Source organism: Eubalaena glacialis, chromosome 1 (genome assembly GCF_028564815.1).
Source record: "Eubalaena glacialis isolate mEubGla1 chromosome 1, mEubGla1.1.hap2.+ XY, whole genome shotgun sequence".
Classification (NCBI taxonomy): domain Eukaryota; kingdom Metazoa; phylum Chordata; class Mammalia; order Artiodactyla; family Balaenidae; genus Eubalaena; species Eubalaena glacialis.
In genome coordinates this window covers 64115671-64140329 of record NC_083716.1, presented here as the reverse complement: position 1 = coordinate 64140329, position 24659 = coordinate 64115671, and the positions used below count along the sequence as shown (strand labels likewise).

At 52.0% G+C, this 24659-nt stretch overlaps 1 protein-coding gene and 1 long non-coding RNA gene across 2 annotated transcripts in view; both read left to right on the top strand.

Moving 5' to 3' along the window:
• ADAMTS14 (ADAM metallopeptidase with thrombospondin type 1 motif 14) overlaps nt 1-16365 on the top strand; it is a gene marked incomplete at its 5' end in the record, with an annotated part of 112270 nt that extends 95905 nt beyond the window's left edge. The window contains 7 exons of the mRNA XM_061190284.1: nt 3839-4002; nt 6531-6699; nt 7148-7280; nt 9165-9372; nt 12206-12335; nt 12445-12555; nt 14265-16365. Coding sequence (XP_061046267.1) covers nt 3839-4002; nt 6531-6699; nt 7148-7280; nt 9165-9372; nt 12206-12335; nt 12445-12555; nt 14265-14758 — 1409 coding nt within the window. The remainder of the gene's footprint in view (nt 1-3838; nt 4003-6530; nt 6700-7147; nt 7281-9164; nt 9373-12205; nt 12336-12444; nt 12556-14264) is intronic.
• A 5146-nt stretch (nt 16366-21511) lies between these two features.
• On the top strand, nt 21512-23682 carry LOC133095813 (uncharacterized). The gene is made up of 3 exons (XR_009701680.1): nt 21512-21569; nt 21736-21863; nt 23459-23682. It is a non-coding gene; the product is annotated as an uncharacterized LOC133095813 (long non-coding RNA).
• Nucleotides 23683-24659: the final 977 nt, after the last annotated feature.

The window sequence follows — 24659 nt, the reverse complement described above, 5'->3', positions numbered from 1 at the left end:
CTCAGTAGCTGGGGCTCATGGGCTTAGCTGCTCCACGGCATGTGGTATCTTCCCAGACCAGGGCTTGAATCCGTGTCCCCTGCATTGGCAGGCAGATTCTTAACCACTGTGCCACCAAGGAAGTCCGACACAGCCAGTGTTTATTAGCTCCAGGTCTGTGGGCCACCAGTTTGAGCTGGGCTCAGTTAGGTGCTTCTTTATACTCATCTGCCTGGACTCACTCATGCAAATGCAGTCAGCTGGTGGGTCTGTAGGGACCTGGTTGGTACTGGCTGTCGGCTGGGTTCACAGGGGTGATAGTCTGTCACATGGTCCTCAGGAGTAGCAAGAGCGGGCAAACGCTGGTGTGCAAGCACTTTGCAAGTCTCTGCTTATGTCCTGCTTTCTCATGTCGCAATGGCCCAAACAAGTCTCTTGGCCAAGCCTAGACTCAAGAGGTAGAAACAGACTGTCTCTTGATGGGAAATGTGGTATGTCACAGTGCAAAGAGGTGAGCATACAGGAATAGGAGGAATTTGTAGCCATTTTTGCAGTCTACCACAGGGACCCTTCAATTATTCTTATTGTAATGATACTTAAGCATGTAGTCTCTAAGCTAGATGCCTACCCGTTATACATATAGCAGTTATATAGTTATAAAGCCAAGACATTAAACATGAGGGCCCCCAAATCAATCAATAGAATTCAAATGAAGAACATAAATATAATGGGGGAGATTTTTGTGTGCTTCTTCGCTCTGTTGTGTTTTTGCTGAAACTAAATTGGCCCTCAAAAAATGAACATGTCCAGAATAGGCAAATCCATTGAGACAGAAAGTAGATTAATGGTTGTCAGGGGCTGGAGGGAGAGGGAAATGGTGAGTGACTGCAAATGGGTCTCAGATTTCTTTCGGGGGTGATGAAAATGTTCTGGAATTAGACAGTGGTGATGATTGCACAGTCACTGAATTGCATACTTTGAAAGGCAGAATTGTTTGGTATGTGAGTTATATCTCAATTTAAAACACGTAAGCATGGTTTGGAGGAGGCTCCTGGCGAGCAGGTGGGCAGAAGGCCGCTGCCCGCACGTTGGGCTGTGTCTGGGTTCCCCCACACTCATCTGTGCTCAGGCTCCTTACCGAGGGCATGTGGGCTGTGATGTCACTGGGCCTCGGCATGTCCCAGAGGCCGCTCTTACCCACTGTGCCCACCAAGTCACCCTGCTTGTCACCAGCTTGTCATAAACACGAACCCAAAACCTGACATCTCTGAGCAAGCTTGTATATTACAAAAGTGCTGACTTTTCATATTTTTAGGTTATTATTAAAATAATACAAAACATTTGTAAAGTCTCCTGGAGAACTTGCACTCCCTGGAGAATACATCTGCATTAGCACAGCTGTAAAAATTCCTAACCTGCTCTGGAGGGCACCTGAGTGTAGTCCAAGCAGGCATAAGGCACAAGGGGAAACTGATGCCCAAAGTGGCTTGTGGGCCCTCTGTGCGCCCTCATTCACTTGCGGGGTGAGCCAGTCTGGACCTGGGTCTCCCATCTTCTAGCCCCGTGCCCCTGCCAGCTGCACCTCTGCACGGGGATGTGAGACGGGAGGGCTTTGGCTTGGCCGCCTCCCTGCCCACTTGCCTGTCTGGCTGTGAGAATTACGCCTGCACAGGGGCAAGGAGAGAAGGTCATTTACCCCTGGAAGAGGGTGGTTGCTTACAGACACTCCTACTGCACCCCTACAGATGATTCCATAATGTCAGCAGCCCCTTGGGCCCCTGGCCAGCCCCTTCCACCCACGGCCCCCCCACCCCGCTCATATGTCCAGCCCTTCCAAGGACCTAGATGGGCTTGTAGGCAGCAGATGGGCTTCCGTAGAGGTCGGGGCAGAGGCTCCTAGCACCTGTGGCAGGCTCTGGGCGGGCACACTTGCTGTGTGTTTATGGGGTGAGGGTTAGAGCTCCCCAGGAGCCTGGGGGGGAGGGAAGCAGAACTGAGACCTGTCGTCGGCACAGGTTGTGTGATTATATGTGTGTGAGATCCGCAGCGGCCCTGGTGTAAATGTGCAGAATATGTATGTGGGCGTGAGTGTGTGTGTGCCCGTGTGTGTGCGCACGCGCGCTAACAGGGTATGTACTCTCTGGAGAAGCCCGGGACAGGTGGCAGCCTTGGCAGTGAAGGCCAAGGCCCTGTCCAAATGTGTCAGGCGCTCCTGGAATTTGGGGGCATGGACTCTGAAAGGAAGTGAAGGAAAGAGAAGCCGTGCTGTTAATATCCACCGTGTGTGGGACTTTGAGCTGGTGCTTTTCATTCGTTATCTCGTTGGAGCCTCACGATAACCCTCTTGTTATCCCATTTTGCAGTTGAGGAAATTGAGGCTCCGAGAAGTTAAAAGAGTTGCTGGAGGTACCGAGCGGGTCAGTGGTAGGGCTCAGAGCTGGTAGGAGGTGGTGGAGATTCCAGCCCACCACCCCCAGGAAGGCGGGGTGTGTACATCCAGGGACCAGGGACAGCAGTGGTCGTGAGCTGTGGAGGCAGACAAGGGCCTGAGGAGATGCTCAGCTCTAGCTTGGAGGCTCTGGTGATTCTGGGGGCTGACAGAGATCAGGTCGTGGGAAAGGAGGGGGCGTCTCTCCTCCCACTCAGCAGGGAGGCTGGCCCTCCGGAGAGCTGGGCTACCGGCCTCTGTGTGTCCAGGACAAACCCTTGCCCCTCTCAGGGCCTCTGATTCCCCATCTGGATTAATAACAGCACCAACCTCAGGATGCGTGTGAGGATCCCACTGAGGAGGGAGCAGAGTGACCAGCATGTGGTTCATGCCCTGGATCCTTAGCTCTTATGTTACAATTACACCAGGTGGGGACACCCCGGGGCTCCAGAGCCTTTGCCATCCCCACCTGGCTGGGGGCTCGGATACCACGGTGCAGCCAATTCTCTGACCCCTGATGCCTCCAGGGTGAATGAGGCTGTGACTCGGAGGCCTTTGCTGGGGTGTCTGCAGCTATACACCTTCCACCCGCCGGTCACCCAGCGCCTTTCAGTTACAAGTTGTGAGTTACTCGCTGACTGGGACTTTAAGGGGGAAAAATGGACAGATATTTTTTATACTCCCGCTCTGTGCCAGGCCCTGTGCTGGGCCAAGGACACTGAGATGGAGGAGATACACTGACAGGCTATGGGAGAGACAGGATGTCTGTAATTGCAACAGTGCTAAAAGTCAGGTGCTGATTTGATGACAGTAATAGTGCCTACCATTTATTAAGTGCCAACTGCATGCCATGCAGTCTGCCTAGTTCTTTATATATATGAACTCCTTTAATTGTCTCAAGAGCCCCATGGCAGGGTAGGTGGGCAAGGGATACTGTGATTATCCTTATGGGGCAGCAGCCCTATGAGCTAGGTAGAATTATCATTCCCATTTTACAGATGGTAAAACTGAGGCAACACAGGGAGGCTAAGTAACTTTCCCAGATCAATCTGGCTCCAGAGCCTGTACTCTTAGCCTCTATGCTCTGCTGTCGAAGTTGTAGGGAGGGCAAATCCCTGAGGACTGGACAATCAAAGAAGACTTCCTGGAGGAGGGGAGAATTGTGCTGAGCCTTAAATGTGGGTGGAGATTAGGCAGGAAGAAGGGGAGACAAGGTGAGAGGAATGGTGTGCGCCAGGGTCCAGAGGCAGGGGTGCTATGTGGGGGCAGTGGGATGACCCATCCGATGGGGGAAAGGCTCAGGTGGGGAGGAGTGACAGGTGGGCAAGGAGCCCCTAGGGGCCCACTGGGACGGCCTTGAAACCCCTGAGGTGTGGCTGGTGCTCCTGTGGAGGGGAATAGAAATCTGTGTGACCCTCTCCCCACGGCCAGCGGTGAAGAACCAGGTCACAGGCAGCTTCATCCTCAACCCCAAGGGCAAGGAAGCCACGAGCCGGACCTTCACTGCAATGGGCCTGGAGTGGGAGTACGTGGTGGAGGACGCCAAGGAGAGCCTCAAGACCAGTGGGCCCCTGCCGGAAGCCATTGCCGTCCTGGTGAGTCCCCACCCTGCATGGTGGCCCTTGCCCACCCCCGCTTGCTGCCCCAGCCCAATCCCCTAGCTCACCGTCTCTGCTCCTGAGCCAGCGCAGGCCTGGTGGAAATCCTCCTGTTCTGGTGTCTTCAGGAGCCTGGGCAAGGCCAAGATGCCCTCTGTGCTTCGAGGCTGGCAGGATGGCAAGTGAGGAGGAAAAAAGAAATGGTTGTCTCACTGTCTGATCAGAGATGCCCCACACAGGGAGTCTGTTCTCCTTAACACAGGGTCAGAAATAGGGCCCAGGAGGAGCTGGAGGGACCTGGGTTGGTTCCCCCATCGTTCTGCCATCATCCAGTATCCAATTGCATTATGGCTTTGCCAGCAAGTGAGTCCAGGAGTCCAGTGGCCTGTGGGCCAGAGGTGCTGTCTGGCACTGCCAGCCTCCTGAGAGGGAGATGGGGCCACTGTCCCAGCTGAGGCCCACCTCTGCCCACACCCCCTCTTCCTAGACTATAAGCCAGGGCTTATGGAGCAGGGATTGTTAACTCAGGAGACCAAACCAGGAGGGGCTCTGTTGGCACTGGCTGGTGGCAGGGAGACCTTCTACAGGCTTTGTTCCTGGTGCTACCCTCGTTAGTCAGGGAGGCCCTAGAGGGCAGGGTCTGAAGCCTATTGATGTCAGCATATTAATTCAATCCAGCATGTGCTTTCTACTCACCCTATATTTGTTGTCCACCCATACACCCATGGCTGATTAATTTTCAACGAGAGTACCAAGACCATTCAGTGGGAAAAGAAGAATCTCTTCAACTAATGGTGCTGGGACAACTGGATATGCACATGCAGAAGAATGAAGTTGAAGCCCTGCCTCACACCATATACCAAAATCAGCTCAAGATAGATCAAAGTACAAGAGCTAAAACCATAGAACTCTTGGAGAAAAGAGAGGGATAAATCTCATGATCTTGGATTCTTAGATATGATACCAAAAGCATGAGCAACAGAAGAAAAAAAGAGATAAATTGGTCTTCATGGAAATTGAAAGCTTTTGTACATCAAAAAGGACGTTTTTAAGAAAGTGAGAAGATAACCTGAACAGACTGGGAGAAGATATTGGCAATCCTATATCTGATAAGAGTCTCTATTGTAGACCATCTTCTAGAGTTAGGCAGTGTGGGTGCTCTGGTGAGCAGGACAGACCAGCAGACATGGTTCCTGCCTTCATTGGAACTTAGGTGTGTGGGAAGGAGAATCACCGATGGGCACACAGGCTGTTCTCAGGCCTGGCGCACAGTAGCTGCTTAGCTTGAGTTTTTTTTTTTTTTTTTAAACATCTTTATTAGAGTATAATTGCTCTACAGTGGCATGTCAGTTTCTGCTTTGTAACAAAGTGAATCAGTTATACATATACATATGTCCCCATATCTCTTCCCTCTTGCATCTCCCTCCCTCCCACCCTCCCTATCCCACCCCTCTAGGTGGTCACAAAGCACTGAGCTGATCTCTCTGCTATGCGGCTGCTTCCCACTAGCTATCTATTTTACGTTTGGTAGTGTATATATGTCCATGCCACTCTCTCACTTTGTCCCAGCTTACCCTTCCCCCTCCCCGTGTCCTCAAGTCCATTCTCTATGTCTGCGTCTTTATTCCTGTCCTGCCCCTAGGTTCTTCAGAACCATTTTTTTTTTTTAGATTCCATATATATGTGTTAGCATATGGTATTTGTTTTTCTCTCTCTGACTTACTTCACTCTGTATGACAGTCTCTAGGTCCATCCACCTCACTACAAATAACTCAGTTTCGTTCCTTTTTATGGCTGAGTAATATTCCATTGTATATATGTGCCACATCTTCTTTATCCATTCATCTGTTGATGGACACTTAGGTAGCTTCCATGTCCTGGCTATTGTAAATAGAGCTGCAATGAACATTTTGGTACATGACTCTTTTTGAATTATGGTTTTCTCAGGGTATATGCCCAGTAGTGGGATTGCTGGGTCGTATGGTAGTTCTATTTTTAGTTTTTTAAGGAACCTCCATACTGTTCTCCATAGTGGCTGTATCAATTTACATTCCCACCAACAGTGCAAGAGAGTTCCCTTTTCTCCACACCCTCTCCAGCATTTATTGTTTGTAGATTTTTTGATGATGGCCATTCTGACTGGTGTGAGATGATATCTCATTGTAGTTTTGATTTGCATTTCTCTAATGATTAATGATGTTGAGCATTGTTTCATGTGTTTGTTGGCAATCTGTATATCTTCTTTGGAGAAATGTCTATTTAGGTCTTTTGCCCATTTTTGGATTGGGTTCTTTGTTTTTTTGATATTGAGCTGCATGAGTTGCTTGTATTAGCCTGAGTTTTGCCATGTGGCTACGGGTCTGAAAGGCCTTGCCAGTGCGTGCTCAGTGCTGCCCCCTCCTGGCTCTCACTGGTTCTGCTTCTGACCCCACATGCTCCCCTTTGACCCCTCCTCCCCGGTCCCCCTATGCTGGCCTTGCTTCCCTGCTCTCCAGTCCTTTGCCACCTCGTCTGTCTCCCCTCAGGTGCTCCCCCCAGCTGAGGGCGGCCCCCGCAGCAGCCTGGCCTACAAGTACGTCATCCATGAGGACCTGCTGCCCCTTATCGGGAGCAACAATGTGCTCCTGGAGGAGACGGACACCTACGAGTGGGCACTCAAGAACTGGGCACCCTGCACCAAGGCCTGTGGAGGAGGTACTGGTTTGCCTGACCGCAGACGCCTTGTGGGAGGAGCGGGAGGGGTTGGGGGCCTGACATCGTCTCCACTTGGCGTGTCCCTGGCTCGTGCCTCAGTTTCTCCTTGAAGGTCTCTGGGGCGTGGCAGGGTGCCTGGGCAGGGCCTTGGGGCTGGGCTGGGGGTGCCAGAGCAGTATCCGGGGCAGGGCCTCTGCCCTGTAAGGGCTCACCAGCTGCGCGCAGAGACAGCAGCCCACGTCCCCACCTGTGCTATATCAGTGACACCTGAGATGGGCTGGTCAAGGAAGGCTTCTTCAGAAAGTGACTTGGGGAGGGGAAGGTGCAAAGGCACAGAGGGAGGGGGGATCGGCTGCAGTCTCTCCGGAGCTCACTGTCCCTGAGGCTCTGGGCAGGACAGTGGGGGCCTGGTGAGACTGACCCCCACAGCAGGCTGTCCTCCCTTCAGGGATCCAGTTCACCAAGTACGGCTGCCGGCGCCGACGAGACCACCACATGGTCCAGCGGCACCTGTGCGACCACAGGAAGAGGCCCAAGCCCATTCGCCGGCGCTGCAACCAGCACCCTTGTGCCCAGTCTGCGTGAGTGCTTCTGGGGGAGGGACGAGGAGGCTGACCGCAGACCCTCTCTCTGCCCTGACGTCAGGACGAGGGGCGGGTGAGCCTGCTTCCGCCAGCGCTGGAGGGTGGAGGCACGTAGCCCCCGCAGCCGGGACCTCCTGAGCAGAGAGCACCCACACGCCAGCCTCTGCCCATGGCCAGCGCTGTCTTCCTTGCCCGTCCATCCCCTCTGGGATTTCTGCATTAACTTTCACTCCCAGAAGGCGGAAGATGCTGCCTTTGTTCTGCCCCTTCCAGCATTATTTTACAGATGGGGAAGCTGAGGCCCGATCTGGGGACACAGCTTTCCCTCAGTGATCCAGGGGGTCCATGCAGGTGAAGAGGATTTCAGTGTTTCCAGGCCTAGGCCAGGATGCTGTCTACCAGTTCCTCTCTGCCCAGTCATCTGGGGCCCAGGGATGCGGTCTGGCCTTCCAGCCCCCAGCTGTGGTCTAGCCCTTGATTGGGATGCCCTGGCCTGAGGACACAGGCTCCGTTTGAGCCCAAGGTCGTGTTCTTGGGGTTACTTGGAGGTGGCTTTGGGGAGAGGAAAGAGCTGTAATTTGTGGAGGATTGATGTCTGGTCTCTGAGCCTGTTGCCCAGCGCCTCCTCAGCCCCAGCAGGCTTTTCTAGTGGCCCCCAGGAAGGGCCGAGGGTGGCTGGCCAGTAGGAAACCATGAAGAGCTGAGTCCATCCTCCTGCCTCCCGGGAGGACCTGTATATGTAAAGCAGAGCTTTACAGGAGTCCTCCCAGGGTTGGGGGGTTCCAACTCGGCCTTGCTGATCCACAGCAGCTCTGCTCCCACAGGGTGGAGGGACCTCAGAGCCAGGGCGGGAGCTGGTGACCGGTGCTAGAGCCTGCCATGGCCTCCCTGTGCCCGGCCCAGGCCACGATCCCCAGCCCCCTGGCTCTCCATGGTTCTTTTTTATGCGTTACTTTTTATTCAGGCCACTTTGCCCACAAACATCTGTGATCACAGAGCATGCGGGGCTATCTCTGCCATGACCCCTAGCAGGTCACCCCACCCCAGCTTGTCTCCTTCTCTGTAAAATGCCAAATGAAGTTTCGGGGCTTTTTGTTTTGTTTGTTAAGGGAAGGGGTCGGCTAAAGCCGTGGTTTACGAAGTGACGCCTCAGGAAACGGAGGGGGGTGGGAGTTGGGGGCTGCCCCTCCCTCCACCCCACCAGAGCGGTTTTGCTCTCGTCTAACTCTTCCAGTGGGCGCCTGCTTAAGATGCTGCTGGGAGTTGCTCTGTGGCTGAAAGACGCTTGGAGACTAGCGGCTTTTAGCTAATCAGCACCAAAGCTCTGCAGGCACTGACGGCGATGATGATAGTGCCTGCATTTATGACATGCCTACTGCACGCCATGCACTCTGCCATGTGCTTTACACATACAGGTCCTTTAATTGTCCCAAGAGCCCCATGGTAGGGGCTTCTACTCTGCAAGCTGTGATTTTCATCTGTTTTGTGCTCGGCTGAATGTCAGTACCTAGGACAGTGCCTGCACATGATAGACTCGCAAATATTTATGAAGTGTTGAAAGAATCCTGATGTAAAGATGGGGTAACTGAGGCTTAGAGGGGTTAATAGCTTGTCCAAGGACCTGCAGGGTGTCAGGATTTAAATATCCATTATACCCATTTTTCAGATGAGGAAACAGAGGAGAGAATACGTGACCTCCCCAAGGCCACACACCTGACAGCTGCAGAGCCACATGGATGGTTGGCTTGGCCCCCAAGCATTCTGAAGCTCAAACCCTCTCTGTGGCTCCTGCCTTTGGTGGTTCAGGGGGTGGGGGTGGCCCTGGGAGGAAGTGTCCCATAGTCCCGCCTTTCCTCCACCTTTCTCCCTGTCTGTCTCCAGGTGGGTGACGGAGGAGTGGGGCGCCTGCAGTCGGAGTTGTGGGAAGCTGGGGATGCAGACTCGGGGAGTGCAGTGCCTGCTGCCCCTCTCCAACGGTACCCACAAGGCCATGCCGGCCAAGGCCTGCCCCGGGGACCGGCCCGAGGCCCGCCGGCCCTGCCACCGCGTGCCCTGTCCAGCCCAGTGGCGGACGGGAGCCTGGTCCCAGGTGAGCTGTCCTCAGGGCGTGGGAGGGGCTGGGCCGACAGGCACCTTCCTTGCAAAGTCAAGGAAGAGGAGGGTCTGGGTGGAGGAGCTGCAGAGAGATCTGGTGCTCCCTGCAGGCGGAGTGTTTCTGGCTGAATTCCTCTCCCCACATCTGATCTGATTTTTCTCAAAACTAAGTCCAACAGTATGCTGGGCCATGGTTTTGGGCTTGGCCTTTATATTCATTCACTATCAGCTTTGACGTTCACAGAGTTATTTAGGAGGCCTGGGCTAATATCCCTGTGTTACAGATGAGCAAATTGAAAGACATTCTTGTATTAAGAAATATTTACTGGGACTCCCCTGGCTGTCCAGTGGTTAAGACTCCGCACTTCCACTGCAGGGGGCACGGGTTCAATCCCTGGTCAGGAAACTAAGGTGCCAATTACGTTCCAGGCACACTGTACTAAGAATGCCTGGAGCCCATTACCAACCAGACAGACCTGATTCTTGTCCTCGGGGTGCTTACAGTCCAGTGAGGGAGACATAAGAGACAAGTACCGATAACAAAAGCTTTTACAGGTTGCAGTTGGAGCTGAGCAGAAGTAAACAGGGTAACATATCAGGGAGGGCCTCTCTGAGGAGGTGACATTCCAGCTGAGACCTGAGGTATGAGCCATATGAAGCATATGACCCTGAGGCAAGAACAACCTTGCCATGTTCCAGAAACCTGAAGGACATTGGGACTAGAGCTTAATGAGAGGGGCAGGGGTTACACGAAATCTCTGGAGAGTGGGCAGGGGGTCAAATCCTGCAGGGCTTTATGAGGAGTTAGAGTTATTCTAAGAGCAGTGGGAAACTTGAAAGGTTTTAACGTGTATGTCACCAGCTCTGATTTCAGGTTTAAAGATCACTCTGGCAGCTCTGTAGCAAGTTCATTGCTGGGAGGCCAGGGAAGAAAAAGGCAAACAGTAAGAAGGTTGTGGAATAGTCCAGGGGCCACAGGGAAGTTTTTTCAAGTTTTGGGTTTTCTCTTAAAAATTCGTTTGATATGAACCTTGAAGACATTATGTAGAGTGAAATAAGCCAGACACAAAATGACAAATACTGTATGATTCCACTTATGTGAGATACCTAGAGCAGTCAAATTCATAGAGAGAGAAAGTAGAAGTGTGGTTGCCAGGGACCAGGGGAGAGGGGAATGGGAAGTTAATGTTTAATGGGCACAGAGTTTCAGCTTGGGAAGAAGAAACAGTTCTAGAGATGGATGGTGGTGATGGTTACACAGTAATGTGAATGTACTTAATGCCACTGAACTGTACACTTAAAAATGGTTATGATGTAAATTTTATGATCTGTATATTTGATTATAATTTTTAAAACCTCATTCGATCATGGAAATAAGCACAATGATGTTTATTATAATAGCAAGATATCAGGAAATATTCTAAATATCCATCCATAGGAAATTGGACCCCCCCCCCAAAAAAAACCCATGGTCTATTCATGTAATAAAATACTATACAGCAAGAAAAATGAATAAGCTTGAACTGTACTTATCAATATAGGTAAACCTCAGAAAAATAGGTGAGAAAAAGCACTGAAGTATGAAGAAAAAAGCACTACCAGTGGGGATACCATTTACTTAAAGTTTAAAAAGGCACAACACAATATTTGAAAATGCGCCAGAATACTGATTTATTAAAGTTGCTAGTGGGGGTGTTTGAACAGGCGTTCATGACCAACTTCCTCATACTTTCCTGTAGGCTTGAAATATTGCATAATACAGAGTATTTTAAATAACTAAAAATCCCCACACAACCTGTGCAGATTTTATATTCTTCTCCATAATATATAGCTTTATTTGTTTGAATATAAACCAGAAAGACTGCTGGTCCATAAAGGGCCCCTTACATAAAACAGAGAGGTGACAGCTGGTGGAAGATAGTTGCCCCTGTAAGATGGCCAGAGCATTCCAGAGCTATTGCTGTTTGTAATTATTCCTCCTGGGAAGACGAGCCGTCTTTGTCCCCCTGTTCTGTGTGGCATGTGACCCTTGTGTCTCCCTTGCTCATCACCTGCCCTGGTATGAGAAGTGGACCTTTGCAAGTCCTTCCCATCCCGCTAGGAGAGGCTGTGCTCAGCGCCTACAAACCCAGTGACCTGGTCACGTGGGGCACCCTTGCTTTTCCTGAAGCCACCCCACCCCTTTATCAGAGTTATGTGGGTTCCAGGGCATGATGTGTGTGGCAGCCCTTTCAAATGGCCTTCTGTTCCTTGTACCCACACCTTTCCCTCTTAGAGAAGAAGACACTTTTGAGCATGTCTCTGCAAGCTGAGTGTTGGAAACAAAGTCATTGAATGTCAGAGCTAGAGGGGTCCGTGGTGACCCCATCACCCAGCTCTCTCAGCTTAGCCGTTGTTACAATCTGGGTTCCTGCATCCCCTTAACAAGGCATCATCAAGTGCATGGACCTGCCTCAGGTCCCTTGGGCTAGTGGATGGCAGCAGGGTGATACACAAAATATTTAAAGACCCAGGCACAGGCCAGACAGAGTGGACACAAGCAGTAGTGCCGGAATGGGGTCCCACAGGCCCCCTCCAGATGGTGGGAAGGTTCAGGGGGTTCCAAGATCAGGGCAGTGGCTCTTTCCCACCTGGTACAGGAGTATTTGACAGTTGCTGTGCTGTCCTGGAGAGGCTGTTGAGAGCAGTCCTTGCATGTCCCTCTGGTCCAGCAGAGACTTGGCACCCTTCTCTGTCCCCTTTCTGTCCTGGGCACTGGCTGGACTTCGGAGCTCACCGCCTCCTTCCTCTGTCTCTCTACACCCCCCACCCTTGTCTCCCCACGGCAGTGCTCCGTCACTTGCGGAGAGGGCATCCAGCTGCGGCAGGTGGTGTGCCGGGCCAACGCCAGCAGTCTGGGGCAGTGTGAGGGGGACAAGCCGGACACGGTCCAGGTCTGCAGCCTGCCCGCCTGCGGAGGTGAGCCAGGTAGGATGGGGGGGCCAGCCCAGCTCCTCTGGCCTAGACCTGAGGCCCAGCTTGGCTGGCTTCCCAGCCCAAATACTAGAGCTGCTTTTCCCCCTCACAGGAAATCTCCAGAACTCCACAGTGAGGGCGGACGTCTGGGAACTTGTGACCCCAGAGGGGGAGTGGGTGCCACAATCTGGGCCCCTAGATCCCATCAACAAGATATCATCAAGTAAGTGTATCTCTGGACCCCACCCCCTCCCCAGTCTTCCAGTGTTCACGGCATCATGGGCATGGGCCGTGCAGTGGAGTGGACCCAGCTTCCAGTCTGTCCACGTGACCTTAGCCTCTTGGAGCCTTGGATTCCTCAGCTGTGAGGTGGGGATGATGCTTATATTGGTCCATGATTCCTTATCTGCAGTTCTAAAATATCGAAAGCTGCAAGTGTCTCCCTAAATTTGGTGCAGACTCACTGGGCAGCAAAATCTGAACTGAACTAACGAGAGATTAGTTATTCTTTTGCTACGGAAACATTGCAAGGTGACCTCCAGTTTCCACTGGGGACATGATATAATATGAATACACTGAATATTACTCTTCTAACCTCAAAAGTTCTGAATTATGAACCATATCTGGTTCCAAGGTTTCTGGATAAGCAGTTGTAGTTCTGAGCTCTCTTTATAGGGCTGTTGAGAGAATTAAATGAGATAATGCATGCATTCCTGCGTAGCAGTCAGCCAACAACAAATATAGTAGCAGTCATTTCTCTCTGCTTCATGATCAGGAGCCCACCAGCTCACCCACTCATCTTTCCATCCATCCACCCATCCATCTAACCACCCATCCATCCATTAATAAATATTAACTAAGCACCTACTATATACCAGGCTCTATGTTCTGTGCTTCCTTCCTAGGTTCCTTCTCTGTTTCCCTTTCTTACCTTCCCAAGGACCAGGGTCTGACAAGATGAGTAGCAGAAAGATCCCAGACCCTAACTCCTAGTTAGAGGATCAATTGGCTGTGTGACCTTGTACAAATTTGTGAAACTCTCTGAGCTCAGCGACCTCATCTGTAAAATAGAAGGGTCTGATTAAATGTCCTCAAAGGAGCTTCTGGCTCCAGTCTTGCTGCTGCTCTGCTCCTGTGCTGAGGCTCAGGCTGTTCAAGTGCTTGGGTTTCCTTTCCTTTTCCTCTGGGAGCAAAGGGGAGCTCTGATTCTGATCCTAGAATTCTGGCGCCATCTAGAGGCCACTGGCTTTCCATTTTCTCTAGTCTCTCTCCTGGTCCCCTAAGCCAGCACCCTACCTTTTCTCTCTTCTCTTTCTCTCCCTCTCCCTCTCTCTCTCCCCCTCCTCTCCTCTTCCCTGTCCCCCTCCTTTTCTCTTTCCCTGGCAAAAAGTAATAGAAAGCAAAGCTCCTGCCTTCACATTGTCTGGAGAGACCTACCTGAAGTTATCACAGAAATGCAAAAACATTTTTAGATGACATTTGAACAAAAGCAAACAAAACTAATATAATGAGCACCCCTCTATGCCAAGAAATTTACAGATGCTATTTACAATAATAATATTATTATTCATTGGTAAATGTCAGCATTATCCCCATTTCACAGAAGAAACTGAGTGTTGGAGAGTTTAAATGACTTGCCCGAAGCCTTGCAGCTTTTAAGTGATAGAGCCTTGATCGGAACCTAGATTTGCTTGATTCCAAATTTATTGGTGGGGGGCTTACTGTTCCAAATGCGTGCTCACCAGGGGCAGGATGTCTAAGCTGCTTGTCACAGTGTGAGTAACCTGGGCATCTGCCTGGCCCTGGCCAGAGTGGATCGGATTCCTTTGGGTTGATTGGGAGGTGGTGAGGGCGGGAGACGGAGGGCTGAGTGGGAGTTGTAACCTGGCTGATGGGCGTCCTCCAGCATCGGTCCTTGTGCTGTGTGTGCAGCGGAGCCCTGTGTGGAGGACAGGTCCATCTTCTGCCAGATGGAAGTGCTTGATCGCTACTGCTCCATCCCCGGCTACCACCGGCTGTGCTGTGAGTCCTGTACCAAGAAGGCCTCGGGCCCTGACGCGAGCCCGGACCCCAGCCTGGCCTCACCACCACCCTTCTCCACTCCTGGGAGCCCCTTCCGAGGACCCAAGTCCCCTCCAGAGGCTGTGGAGCCCGCTGTGGGACCAGCGGGATCAGACGACCATCAGCATGGCCGACCCACACAGCTCCCAGGACCTCTGGGCACGAGCTCCCCAGTGAGCCAGCGCCGCTTTGCTGCCCAGAAACTGAACCGTACAGTATTCTGGGGCACGTCCCCTAGTGCCCCCCGGGGACTGCCCTGGGGCTGGGCTGGGGCCCCTACACCAGTCTCTGAGGATAAAGGGCAGCTCAGGGAAGACCCGAAGCATCCAGGCACCAGCCTTCCCACCACCCCCCCGGGGACATGAGCCGAGCCTCGCCCATCCCGCCAGTCAAGTTTACACTCTCTGTGCTGCCCCAGACATCCCGGCTCAGAGGACACACAGCGGGGCCGGGGCAAGCACGGACTGCCTTTTAAATTATTTGCCTTCTTATTGTTCTAGTTTGGGGCTGTGACACTTTTCAGCCCATGAAGTGGGTCTATGAGGAAGAAAAGGATCAGGGAGAGCCCTAACCGGAGATACCTCAGCAAGCAGCCCAGGTGACCGAATCGAACCTCTCAGGGGCTCCTGTCTGTCTCTCCTGCCAGGACTGAGGGCCAGCTAACACCCCCCAACACACACACACACACACACACACCCACCCACACACACACAGCCACCGGGCCTCACACCGCCTCCCTTTGCCAGAAATTGTGGGGACCCCTGTGGAGGCCCCGTGTACCAGGCCCCTCTGCCCAGAGGGGCAGAGCAGGGCCGGGGAAGGTCGGGGGAGCACTCACAGGGTGGTCCAAGAGGAAGCAGGCTGGGGCCGAATGTGGTCGTGAGGCTGCAGGGCTAGGGTGGGTGGGAGGCCAGTTCATCTCAGACCCAGCTCTTCGTAGCGAGAGCTCCAGGCAGCGACTCTGGGAAGGCCAAGGAGCAAAGTCCACCTTGCATTCGCTGGCTGGAGGGCCATGTTGGTGGCCACCTCTGCCCCTGAAGATGGCACTTCCTACTACTTCTGGTGCCTCCAGTTTACAGGTGGGCCTTTTAACCTCACCCCAGCCCCCCTGAGAAGGGGGCTCTGGACACTCTGGAACATGTGTCCTCATCATCCAGGGGGCTCCCAGCTGGTGCCAGGCCCCCTGGCTGGACCAGGAACGGCAACTGTGGTCATCACTCGGCGCGTGAAGAGAGCACGGCCTGGAAGTTGACTTTGTGGGGTACAGAGGAGACGTGAGTTCTCAGGCTGAGCCCTGCCAATCATTGCCCTCTACCAAGGACTGCTCCTGCTGGAGTCAGGCGTCCTCTTCTCCCACCTGGCTTAAGCTGGACCAGAGGTCTATTTGTGGTAGTGGGTGCGGGGGCGGGGGCGACCAGGCTCCAGGGCTGAGGACCAGAGTCCACTCATAGCCAGGTGCTCGGGGTGACAAGGGCCAAGTGCCCCAGGGCAGGACGTGAGCCTCTGCCCCGCATGCAGGCAGGGAGGAGACAGCACTGTGGGGCCTCAGCTGCACCCACGTTACCTCCAAGGGCAGGTAACTTCCCTGGGCCCTCTGGCTCTCAGGAAGCCACCCGGTTCCCAGGACCTCTCCCAGGGGTCCTCACTCTAAGTCATGCAGAGGGTCTCCCAGACTCCTCAGCAGGCCGTAGAGGTGCTGGCTAGTTCTTCTGTTTCCAGGGCAAGGGGGCCACTCTGAGCCAGGCTAGAGGAGTAGGAGCAGTGGACCCCGGGCGGCAACCCCCGGAGAATGGAGGCCCTAGAGGGGGTCCCCAGGTGCCCTCTCCACCCGCTGCCTGCCCCCTCCCGGCAAGGCTGGGGCACACACTGAACCATTCCTGCGCGACCCAGCCTGCCTCTGTTAAGTGCCTTGGAGATCCAGATCCTTACAATTTTATGTATTTATTAACATTGTCCTTGGTGTTTGTTTTGGACCCCAGAATGTTGTGCTGTGTTTTTCTTTTTCTCTCTGTTTTAGTGGAAAGGGCCAGCAAAGCCAGAGCTCTAATGCACTGGGCTGGTAAGATGATTGGGGTTGGGGGTGGACAGGGAGGGGACAGAGCCACGAGAAGACTCGGCCCCCAGCCTCCCCGCCGTGGCCCCGCTTGCTCTGGGGCTCCTCTGAACAGCACCTCAGGGTGGAGAGGCAAGAACGGACCTGGGGGCCTGGGGGTCCTACTTAGGCTCCTCCACCAAGTAGCTGTGTGGCCTTGGGCAAGTCACCGTCCAGAACTTGGTCCAAAGGGTGGAAGCACCTGGGAGGTAGTTTGGGGGTCTGCATAGGGAAGGACGTTCTAATGAACTTTCAAACACACAGGGGGTGTCTCCCTTGGAAGGTGGTGAGCGCTCTTTCCCTGGAAAAGTCCGTGCAGGATGTGGATGCCAGACAGGAAGTGGAAGGAATGTGATGCATCTTATGGGCAGGGAGGGCCAACAGGCAAGGTGCTGTATAATTTAAAACTACCCCTTGCCCATGACAGAAATCATTAATCCTTACCACACCCTTTCAACGAGTGTATCACAGGCCCCTCCCTGACATGTGTGGGACCCAGGACAAGAGGAGACCCCCCTCCAGGGACCTCACATGCCTGTGTGTGTCTAGGCCTCCAAGTCCAAGCTCCATTTACATCCCTGTGCAAACAGCTTCCCCTTGGAAACTGCCCCTTCTAAACAGCTACCACTTGGGCCTAGGGGTGCCTACATGGTGACCCAGTCACACCTTAGGGGGACTGACCTAGGGAGGTGCTACCACAGGCCCTAGATTTGGGACTGTTCGGGCAGGGCATTCTGTGGGCCATTGTACTCATAGTGTAGCCTGCAAGGAGGTAGATCGTGGACCCCGGGTGGGCACATGCCCTTGGTGCAGTGCAGTCCTTGCCATGGTGGGTAGTATGGGTGGAGTGGGGCCCTCTAAGAGCCCCAGCACCCCAACTCTGACAGCAGTCCTGGCACATTTCATGGGGCAGGGATAACACATGGAAACGCATGCCGATGCTTCCCCATCTCTTGCCCGTGGCAGACATTGCCAATCCATCAGTGCATTCTCCCCCTAAGAGTCCTTCACAAAGTGCTCCAGGTACTGACCTCTGATCAGCTGCCATCGCCAGGACAAGGAATCCTAATAAATAGGATAATACTTGGCTGTCTGTGCCACTTATGAAGATGGCAGGGTGATCATAAATTGAAACATCTTTGGTTTTGATGAGGCTTCCAGCAACAGGGAAATAACATTCTTGGAGGCACAAAACCAGACATACAAACAGCAAGCACCACCACAGACACTTAAAGCATTTCTTTTGGTAGTTCTGCCATTTGCTGCGTGAATTGTCATAGTAGGTAATGAGCTGTGACTCAGGGAAACCTCAGCTGGGGGGTGGCCCTGATGAAGTGCAGAGGATTGGGAAGCAGCTAAGTAAGAGGGTTTTTATCTTCTTTTCTACAATTTAAAGTATTATAACTAACAAAGCTACACAATTTTTTTTTGTATGAGAAAACCAGGTTTATCTGCTGTTGTCAATTCTAGAGTATTGCAAACAACAAGATCATAGATTTAAAAAAAAAAAAAAGGACAGCTCATCCGGCCGTGCCACAGGAGTGGGCCAGAATCAGGGTTTGGGCTCCTCTAAGCCCCCAGGCCTCCACCTGTGGAATCCTGCCCCTTTTCCAGTCTCCTGGTGGCCCTCCCATCCCTGAGGGGACTGTGGCCTTGGAAGCCCAGACCACGGCCCTGACCAAAAGTTACCTACACCCTGCTTAGGATGCAGAAAGCTACAAGAAGATATCAGTCCTATCCTAACAATAAGAAGAAGCTAATAATCTACAAAGTCATACCTCTTAGCCCCAGGTGGATTAAATTTCAGAGGGTGACAAGTCACTAGAAGACGGCCCATGCGCTCTTCCACCTCTGGCAGAACATGAAAGAGCATGGAAGAAAGTGGTCAACAGGGAAGCAGAAAATGCAACTGAAATTTTAACAGATTTTTAAAGGTTAGAGTGACAATCTGGAATCATAGGGAGCCCCGTGCGCAGGGGAATCTACACCTACTCATCCCCTCTTCTCAGCAGGCCTCCTCTGGATGCACACGAGGAAGATCTGGGGCAGGACAGAAGAGCCTCGACAGCATCCCCTGGGGCTCCAACCAAGTTTGAGAGTGCAAATTAAGAAAACAATACCTGTTCACAGTGCATTAGGACATAAAATACCTGTACATGAAAAACTATAACGCCTTGCTGAGAGAAACATACGAATATCTAAAAGAAGCCTCAGTATTGTTAAGATGTCAAATTCTCCCCAAAATGATCTATAAATTTAATGTTATTCCACTCAAAATTCCAGCAGACTGGGTGTTTTTTAGAAATTGGCAAACTGATTATAAAATTTTTATGGCAATAAAGATCTAGAATATCCAAAACAATTCTGAAAAAGACCAAAGTGGGAGGATTTACACTACCTGATTTCTAGGCTTACTGTGAAGCTATAGTAACCAAGACAGTAAGGCTTTGGTGTAAGAATAGATGCATAGAACAATGGAACAGAATAGAAAATCCAGAAATAGACTCACACAACCATGGTTAGTTCTCAACAAAGTGCCAAGGTAGTTCAATCAGGACAGGATAGTCTTCTCAATAAATGATGCTGGAAAAATGGAAGATCCGCATGGAAAAAAATAAATCTCAACTTTCACCTCATATCGTGTGCGAAAATTGACTCAGTCAAAATGGATAATCAACTTAAAGGTAAGAACTAAAACCATAAAACTTACCGAGGAAAAACATTTTTAAAAATCTTTGTGGGCTTCCCTGGTGGCGCAGTGGTTGAGAATCTGCCTGCCAATGCAGGGGACACGGGTTCGAACCCTGGTCTGGGAAGATCCCACATGCCGCGGAGCAACTAGGCCCGTGAGCCACAACTGCTGAGCCTGCGCGTCTGGAGCCTGTGCTCCGCAACAAGAGAGGCCACGATAGTGAGAGGCCTGCGCACCGCGATGAAGAGTGGCCCCCGCTTGCCGCAGCTAGAGGAAGCCCTCGCAAGGAAACGAAGACCCAACACAGCCAAATAAATAAATAAATAATAATTAAAGGTGCTAATAATTAAAAAAAAAAAAAAGTCTTTGTGACCTTGGGTTAGACAAAGATGGCACTAAAAGTATAAGCCATAAAAGAAAAGCTTGACAAATTGGACTTGGTCAAGACTAAAAACTTCTACTCTTCAAAAGACAGTGGTGAAAAAATGAGAAGGCAAAAAACAGAAAAGAACGAAACCCCACAAGCTGGGAGAAGATATTTTCACATCACATACCTGATATTGAACTTGTATCCAGAATATATAAAGAGTTCTTAGCCCCCCAAAGAATGGACAAAAGATTTGGACACTTTACTAAAGATATACAATGACAAATAGATACAGGAAAAGATGCTCAACATCATTGGTTATTAGGGAAAGGCCAATTAAAACCACAAAGAGATCCTACTTCCTACCCATTAGAACAGCTAAAAGTAACAAGATTGACCACATCAAGTATTGGGAGGATGCTGGGCAACTGGAACTCTCATACATTTGGGTGGGAATGCAAAGTGGTAGAGCCGCTTAGGAAAACATCTGGACTGCTTCTTATAAAGTTGAACAATACACTTACCTACAACTCAGCAACGACTGCCCTATGTACTCACACAAGGGAAATGAAAACTTTTGTCCACAAAGCAACCTGTATGCAAATGTCCATTAACAACTTTATTCAAAATAGCCTTCAACTGGAAACAACCCAAATGTATACCAAATAGTGAGTGGATAAATAAACTGTGGCGTATCCATACAACGGAATACTACTCAACAATAAAAAGGCGTGAGCCGCTCACATGTACATGCACGCATCAACACGCACAGATATTCACAGCGTTCTGCGAAGTGAAAGAGCCAGGCCCCAAAAGACTACACACCAGGTGAGTCCCTTCACAGGAGATTTTGGAAAAGATAAAACCCTGAGGACAGAAAACAGGTAGCTAGCTGCCAGGGCTGGGGGTGGGAAGGAGACTGGGAGTGAGCATGAGGGAACTTTGTGGAGAGCTGGAGATGCTCCGTATCTTGATTCTGGTGGTGGTTACACACATTTGTCACACACATTTTCCTGTGTGCAAATTATATCTCAGTTAAAAAATAAGTTTTAATCACATAACCCGGGTAATGGGAGACCTCTGTCACCCAAGATCTTTGCGAAAACGCTGCACTGTTTTCCTGGGGAAAACTGCTCCCCTCCCCCAATTGGACAGGGATTCTTTTGACTCCCAGCATCACCATTTACCAGCTGGGTGGAATTGGAAAAGTTATTTTCCCTCTCTGATCCTTAGACTCTCATCTGTAAAATGGGCATACTTTTTCCCTATCAGAATTGCTGATCACTCCTTGAGCCGCTGAGTGCAGTGTCTCTGCCTCCCTAGGCTGTAGGCTGCTGGAGGAGAGGCATGATTCTTTTCTTATTTTTATCTTTCTCTCTCCATCCCCTGCCTCCCAAAAGGCCTCAGCAGAGGCCTCCGGGACTCCTGGCTGCGTGCTGCTGGAAGAAACGTGCACAGACAGCAAGAGGTGCCCCGGCAAACCCTCCGCTGCTGGGCGAAGGCCCTGTTCCTGCTACCAGGGCTCCCTGGGAGGGGGTGACCACCAGGGCTGGCGGTGCCTCATCGCTCCCGGAGAGGTGGAGGCAGCAGGGCACCCGCCAAGCTCAGAGTCCCCCTGGGACAAACTCAGGGAGGCATGGGGCCTGGCTCCACACCAGCTCTTGGCCCCACGTGCAGCCTGCCCGGCCACCGCCTCCCTTCCAGCCTCAGCTCCCTTATTTGCAAAATGGGAATATGGAACGACTCACAGGGTTGGTTTAGAGCAAAGGAGAAAGTGTCTATGAAAGTGCTTAGCAAGTGAGGAATTACTATTGTTCCTAAAAATCTGATGATGAATAATAACATTAAAGAAATCTTGGGGGGGGGGGTTCAGTTCTGCCTCACAGGGGCCCTGCCAAAAGCCATCCAGTGGCTTCCATTGCCCTTAGGGAGAAGGCCACAATCCTTCCCGCAGCTGCCGAGGCCCTGCTGGTCTTCCTCAGAGGATGTTTCTCCAACCTCTGCTTCAGAGAACTTGGTGCACTTGTGAGTTGATCTCCATGGTGACTGAATAAGGCCTGTTTGCCCCCTAGACCGTGAGCCCATGACGGCGGGACTTGCCCTTAATAAATGCAGCATTTGCAGGATAAACAGGGATGCACAGAGGTGGTGGGTTCCCTGCCTCCCTTCAAAGTCCCACAGGGCTCTCTAGATTCTTCCTAGGGACCGGGCCCTGGAAACCAAAAGGCAGCTGGAAGCCAGGAGAGGGGGTGAGGAGCCCACTGGGCCTTGCAGCTGGAGGTCGTGTCTCCTAGGAGGAGCCTACCACTGGCTGGATCGGTAAGAGGACACTTAGGCCTTCAGTTCATACAAGATTAGCAGCAGGAGAATGTGTAGAAATGTCTGACCCCCTTGTGCAAATGGGGAAACTGAAGCCCAGAGAGACCAAATGACTATTCCCAAACCAAATCAGTGGTGGCAGCCTCCAGGCCAGGAGTTAAGATTTGCCTATGCTCATGCAATATGTTCCTGACAGATCTCACATCTCCTCTTATGCCAGTGGTTTTCCCACCCTCTGTTCCATCTAAGCTCAGGTGTTACCATGTGGGTTGGGAGGAGCATAGGCCCTGGTGAGGGAGACGATGGGGGTATGGGCTCAGAAGCCTCCTGTGGAAAAGAGCAGAGACCAGATTGCCTGGCTTCCAGTTCTGACTCCATCACTCACTGTGTGATCTTTGGCGAGTTATTTAACCTCTCTGAGCCTCAGTTTCTTCATCTATAAAATGGAAATAATACATATTTCACAGGATTAGTGTGAGGATTAAGTGGTTTATTTTTGCATGCATTGCATACGTATTTGTGGTACATGAAAAGCCCTTAGGAGAGTGCGTGCACAAGCTAAGTGCTACGTAAGTGTTAGCTGCCATTTCCATTCTATTCCTCCCTCCCCCAGCTATTCCTACAGCCTCTCAAGGGGAGAGTGGTGGTGAGGGTCACATACAGCAGATGCAGGGGGTCTGGGGATGGTTGAGGGGACAGGAACATCTCCAGCATTCTGTCCTGCTCTGGGCTACTGAAGTTCAGGAAGTCTGTGTGCGGCCAGGGAGACTCTGAGCGGAGGTGGCCGCGTCCCCCAGGGAGGGCTGGGGGTGGGCACAGGCCAGGTCACACTGTGGAGGATGAGAGGGTAGAAGGAGGGCGCAGCTGAGAGAGGGTTTCAGCCACGCAGGGATGCTGGGTGGGCACCCATCCTGGGCAAAGGGAGCTGGAGGAGTTGTTCATCCATCTCTGGGCAGTTGGGTGAGCCCTTGGTGACGCCCCTTGGGGCGATGCTGATTCAAGGCAAGGGTCCCCTAGTACAAAGACTGCCGAAGGCTGGGGGCGACGGTTTGTGAGCAAGGGTATTATCTGGGGGCTTCCGTGAGAGCTGAGTGGGAGGTGGCAGTGGGCGGAGAGAGATGGGGAAAGGGGGAGTGGTGGTTGAATGCCAGCGGCTAACAGCAGAGCTCTTCCCTGGGACCCACCCACACAACTCCTGCAAAATCTCCAGAAATCCCAAATGCTCATGATGACTGGATTCCTCCTGACAGTTTGTGCAGGAGCCAAATTCTGCATCTGGGTTGATATGAGGGGCAGAGCTGGGGCCACAGGCAGTAGGCCCCCAAGTCTCTATGTTTGCAGGAGCCCCAGAAACCTTCAAACTATGAGAACTGGGAGGGTTCAAGGATTTCTCACCTGGAATGCCATGGGCAGGGGGACGGAGGGTCACAGAGCCACAGGGGACTAAATACTGGGCAGGAGCCCTGAACCAGGAGCCTGGGATGATTTTTTTTGCTAATATATACTGTACTTGGGTCTGACACTGGCATTGGGCCAGTTTGCAAGGTGCTTTCACTAAATAATCTCATTCTGTGTTTCATTATTCCACCTTACAGATGTGGACACTGAGGCACTGAGAATAAAGGGACCTGTCCAAGGGAGGCATCCAGAGCTGGAAAGTGAGCCCCAGTGGGGGTTCAGCCCCAGAGCGTCTGGGCCCTGCCCCTAGGAGGCCGGTGAGTGAAGGGACTTAGCCCTAAGTCCCCGGGCCAGGCCGAGACAGGCGAGGGGCATTTGCTGGGTAAGTGGTGAGGAGAGGGGGTGCCTGCCGCCTGCAACCCCTCCAGCTAGCTCCCCAGGTTCCCGGGGCACCCTCTGCTGGGGGTGGGCAGAGCTGGGTGGGGGAGAAGAGGGATGTTGGGGGCAGCCTTGCACCCCGGTTCGGGAGGGCTGGGGCTCCAGGGTGCGCAGGACCCACCTCGCTGTCCTGGGGAAGGGTGTTCCTCCTGTGGCCCCTTGACCTTCCCACCCACACCGGGCACTGCCCGACTGGCATGAGGCTTCCACCAGGTTGCGGGGTAATAAATCTCACGCTTCCCTGAGGCCCGAATTGCATTACTGCACTTTATCTCAGCGCTGTGCTGTGGGAAAGAAAAAAAAATCTTTGGGATTCAAATGTATGAAAATCTCATCCTGTTCTAAACGTAACTAGGGGAGCTCACTAAAGAAATCTCAGGAGGCTTTGATAGAGCAATCACCACTGACGAAAGAAATGTCACTGAAAGCAAATGACTGGAACCACTCTTGCCTTCTAAGTGAGCGGCAGAATTTGTATCACCGATAAGTGGGTCTGCGCTGCTGGGGGCACTGAGGAAAGTGAGGCTGCATAAGGGGCCCCTTGTAACCACTGAGAGCACCCTTAATGCGGAGAGAAAATGGTTGTGGAGACGGGGTGGGGGGAGCCAGAAAGACAGAGATGGCAGCGGGGGCAGGTGGGAGCGGCTGGGGGCTTTTTAGGATGCAATTTGCCTAATACGTCTAATACTTAATTGTTCTGGCGTGGCTGTCCCCTCAGTCCTTTGGGAATGTCCAAATTAAGGGCTTTGCGTGAGTCAGGATTTTTGTTTATTTCGGTGGAAATTGAGAGAAATGAACTGATGCATGGGTGAAGATAAAGGAGTGAGCACAGCCCTGGAAATGGGAGGGCAGGAATGAGGGGCTGAGCAGGCAGTCCCTCCCACGCACACACACACTCCAGGAAGTCACAGAAATACTGAGGAGGGAGCCAAGCTCTGCGCAGAGAGTCTAGCCAGTTGA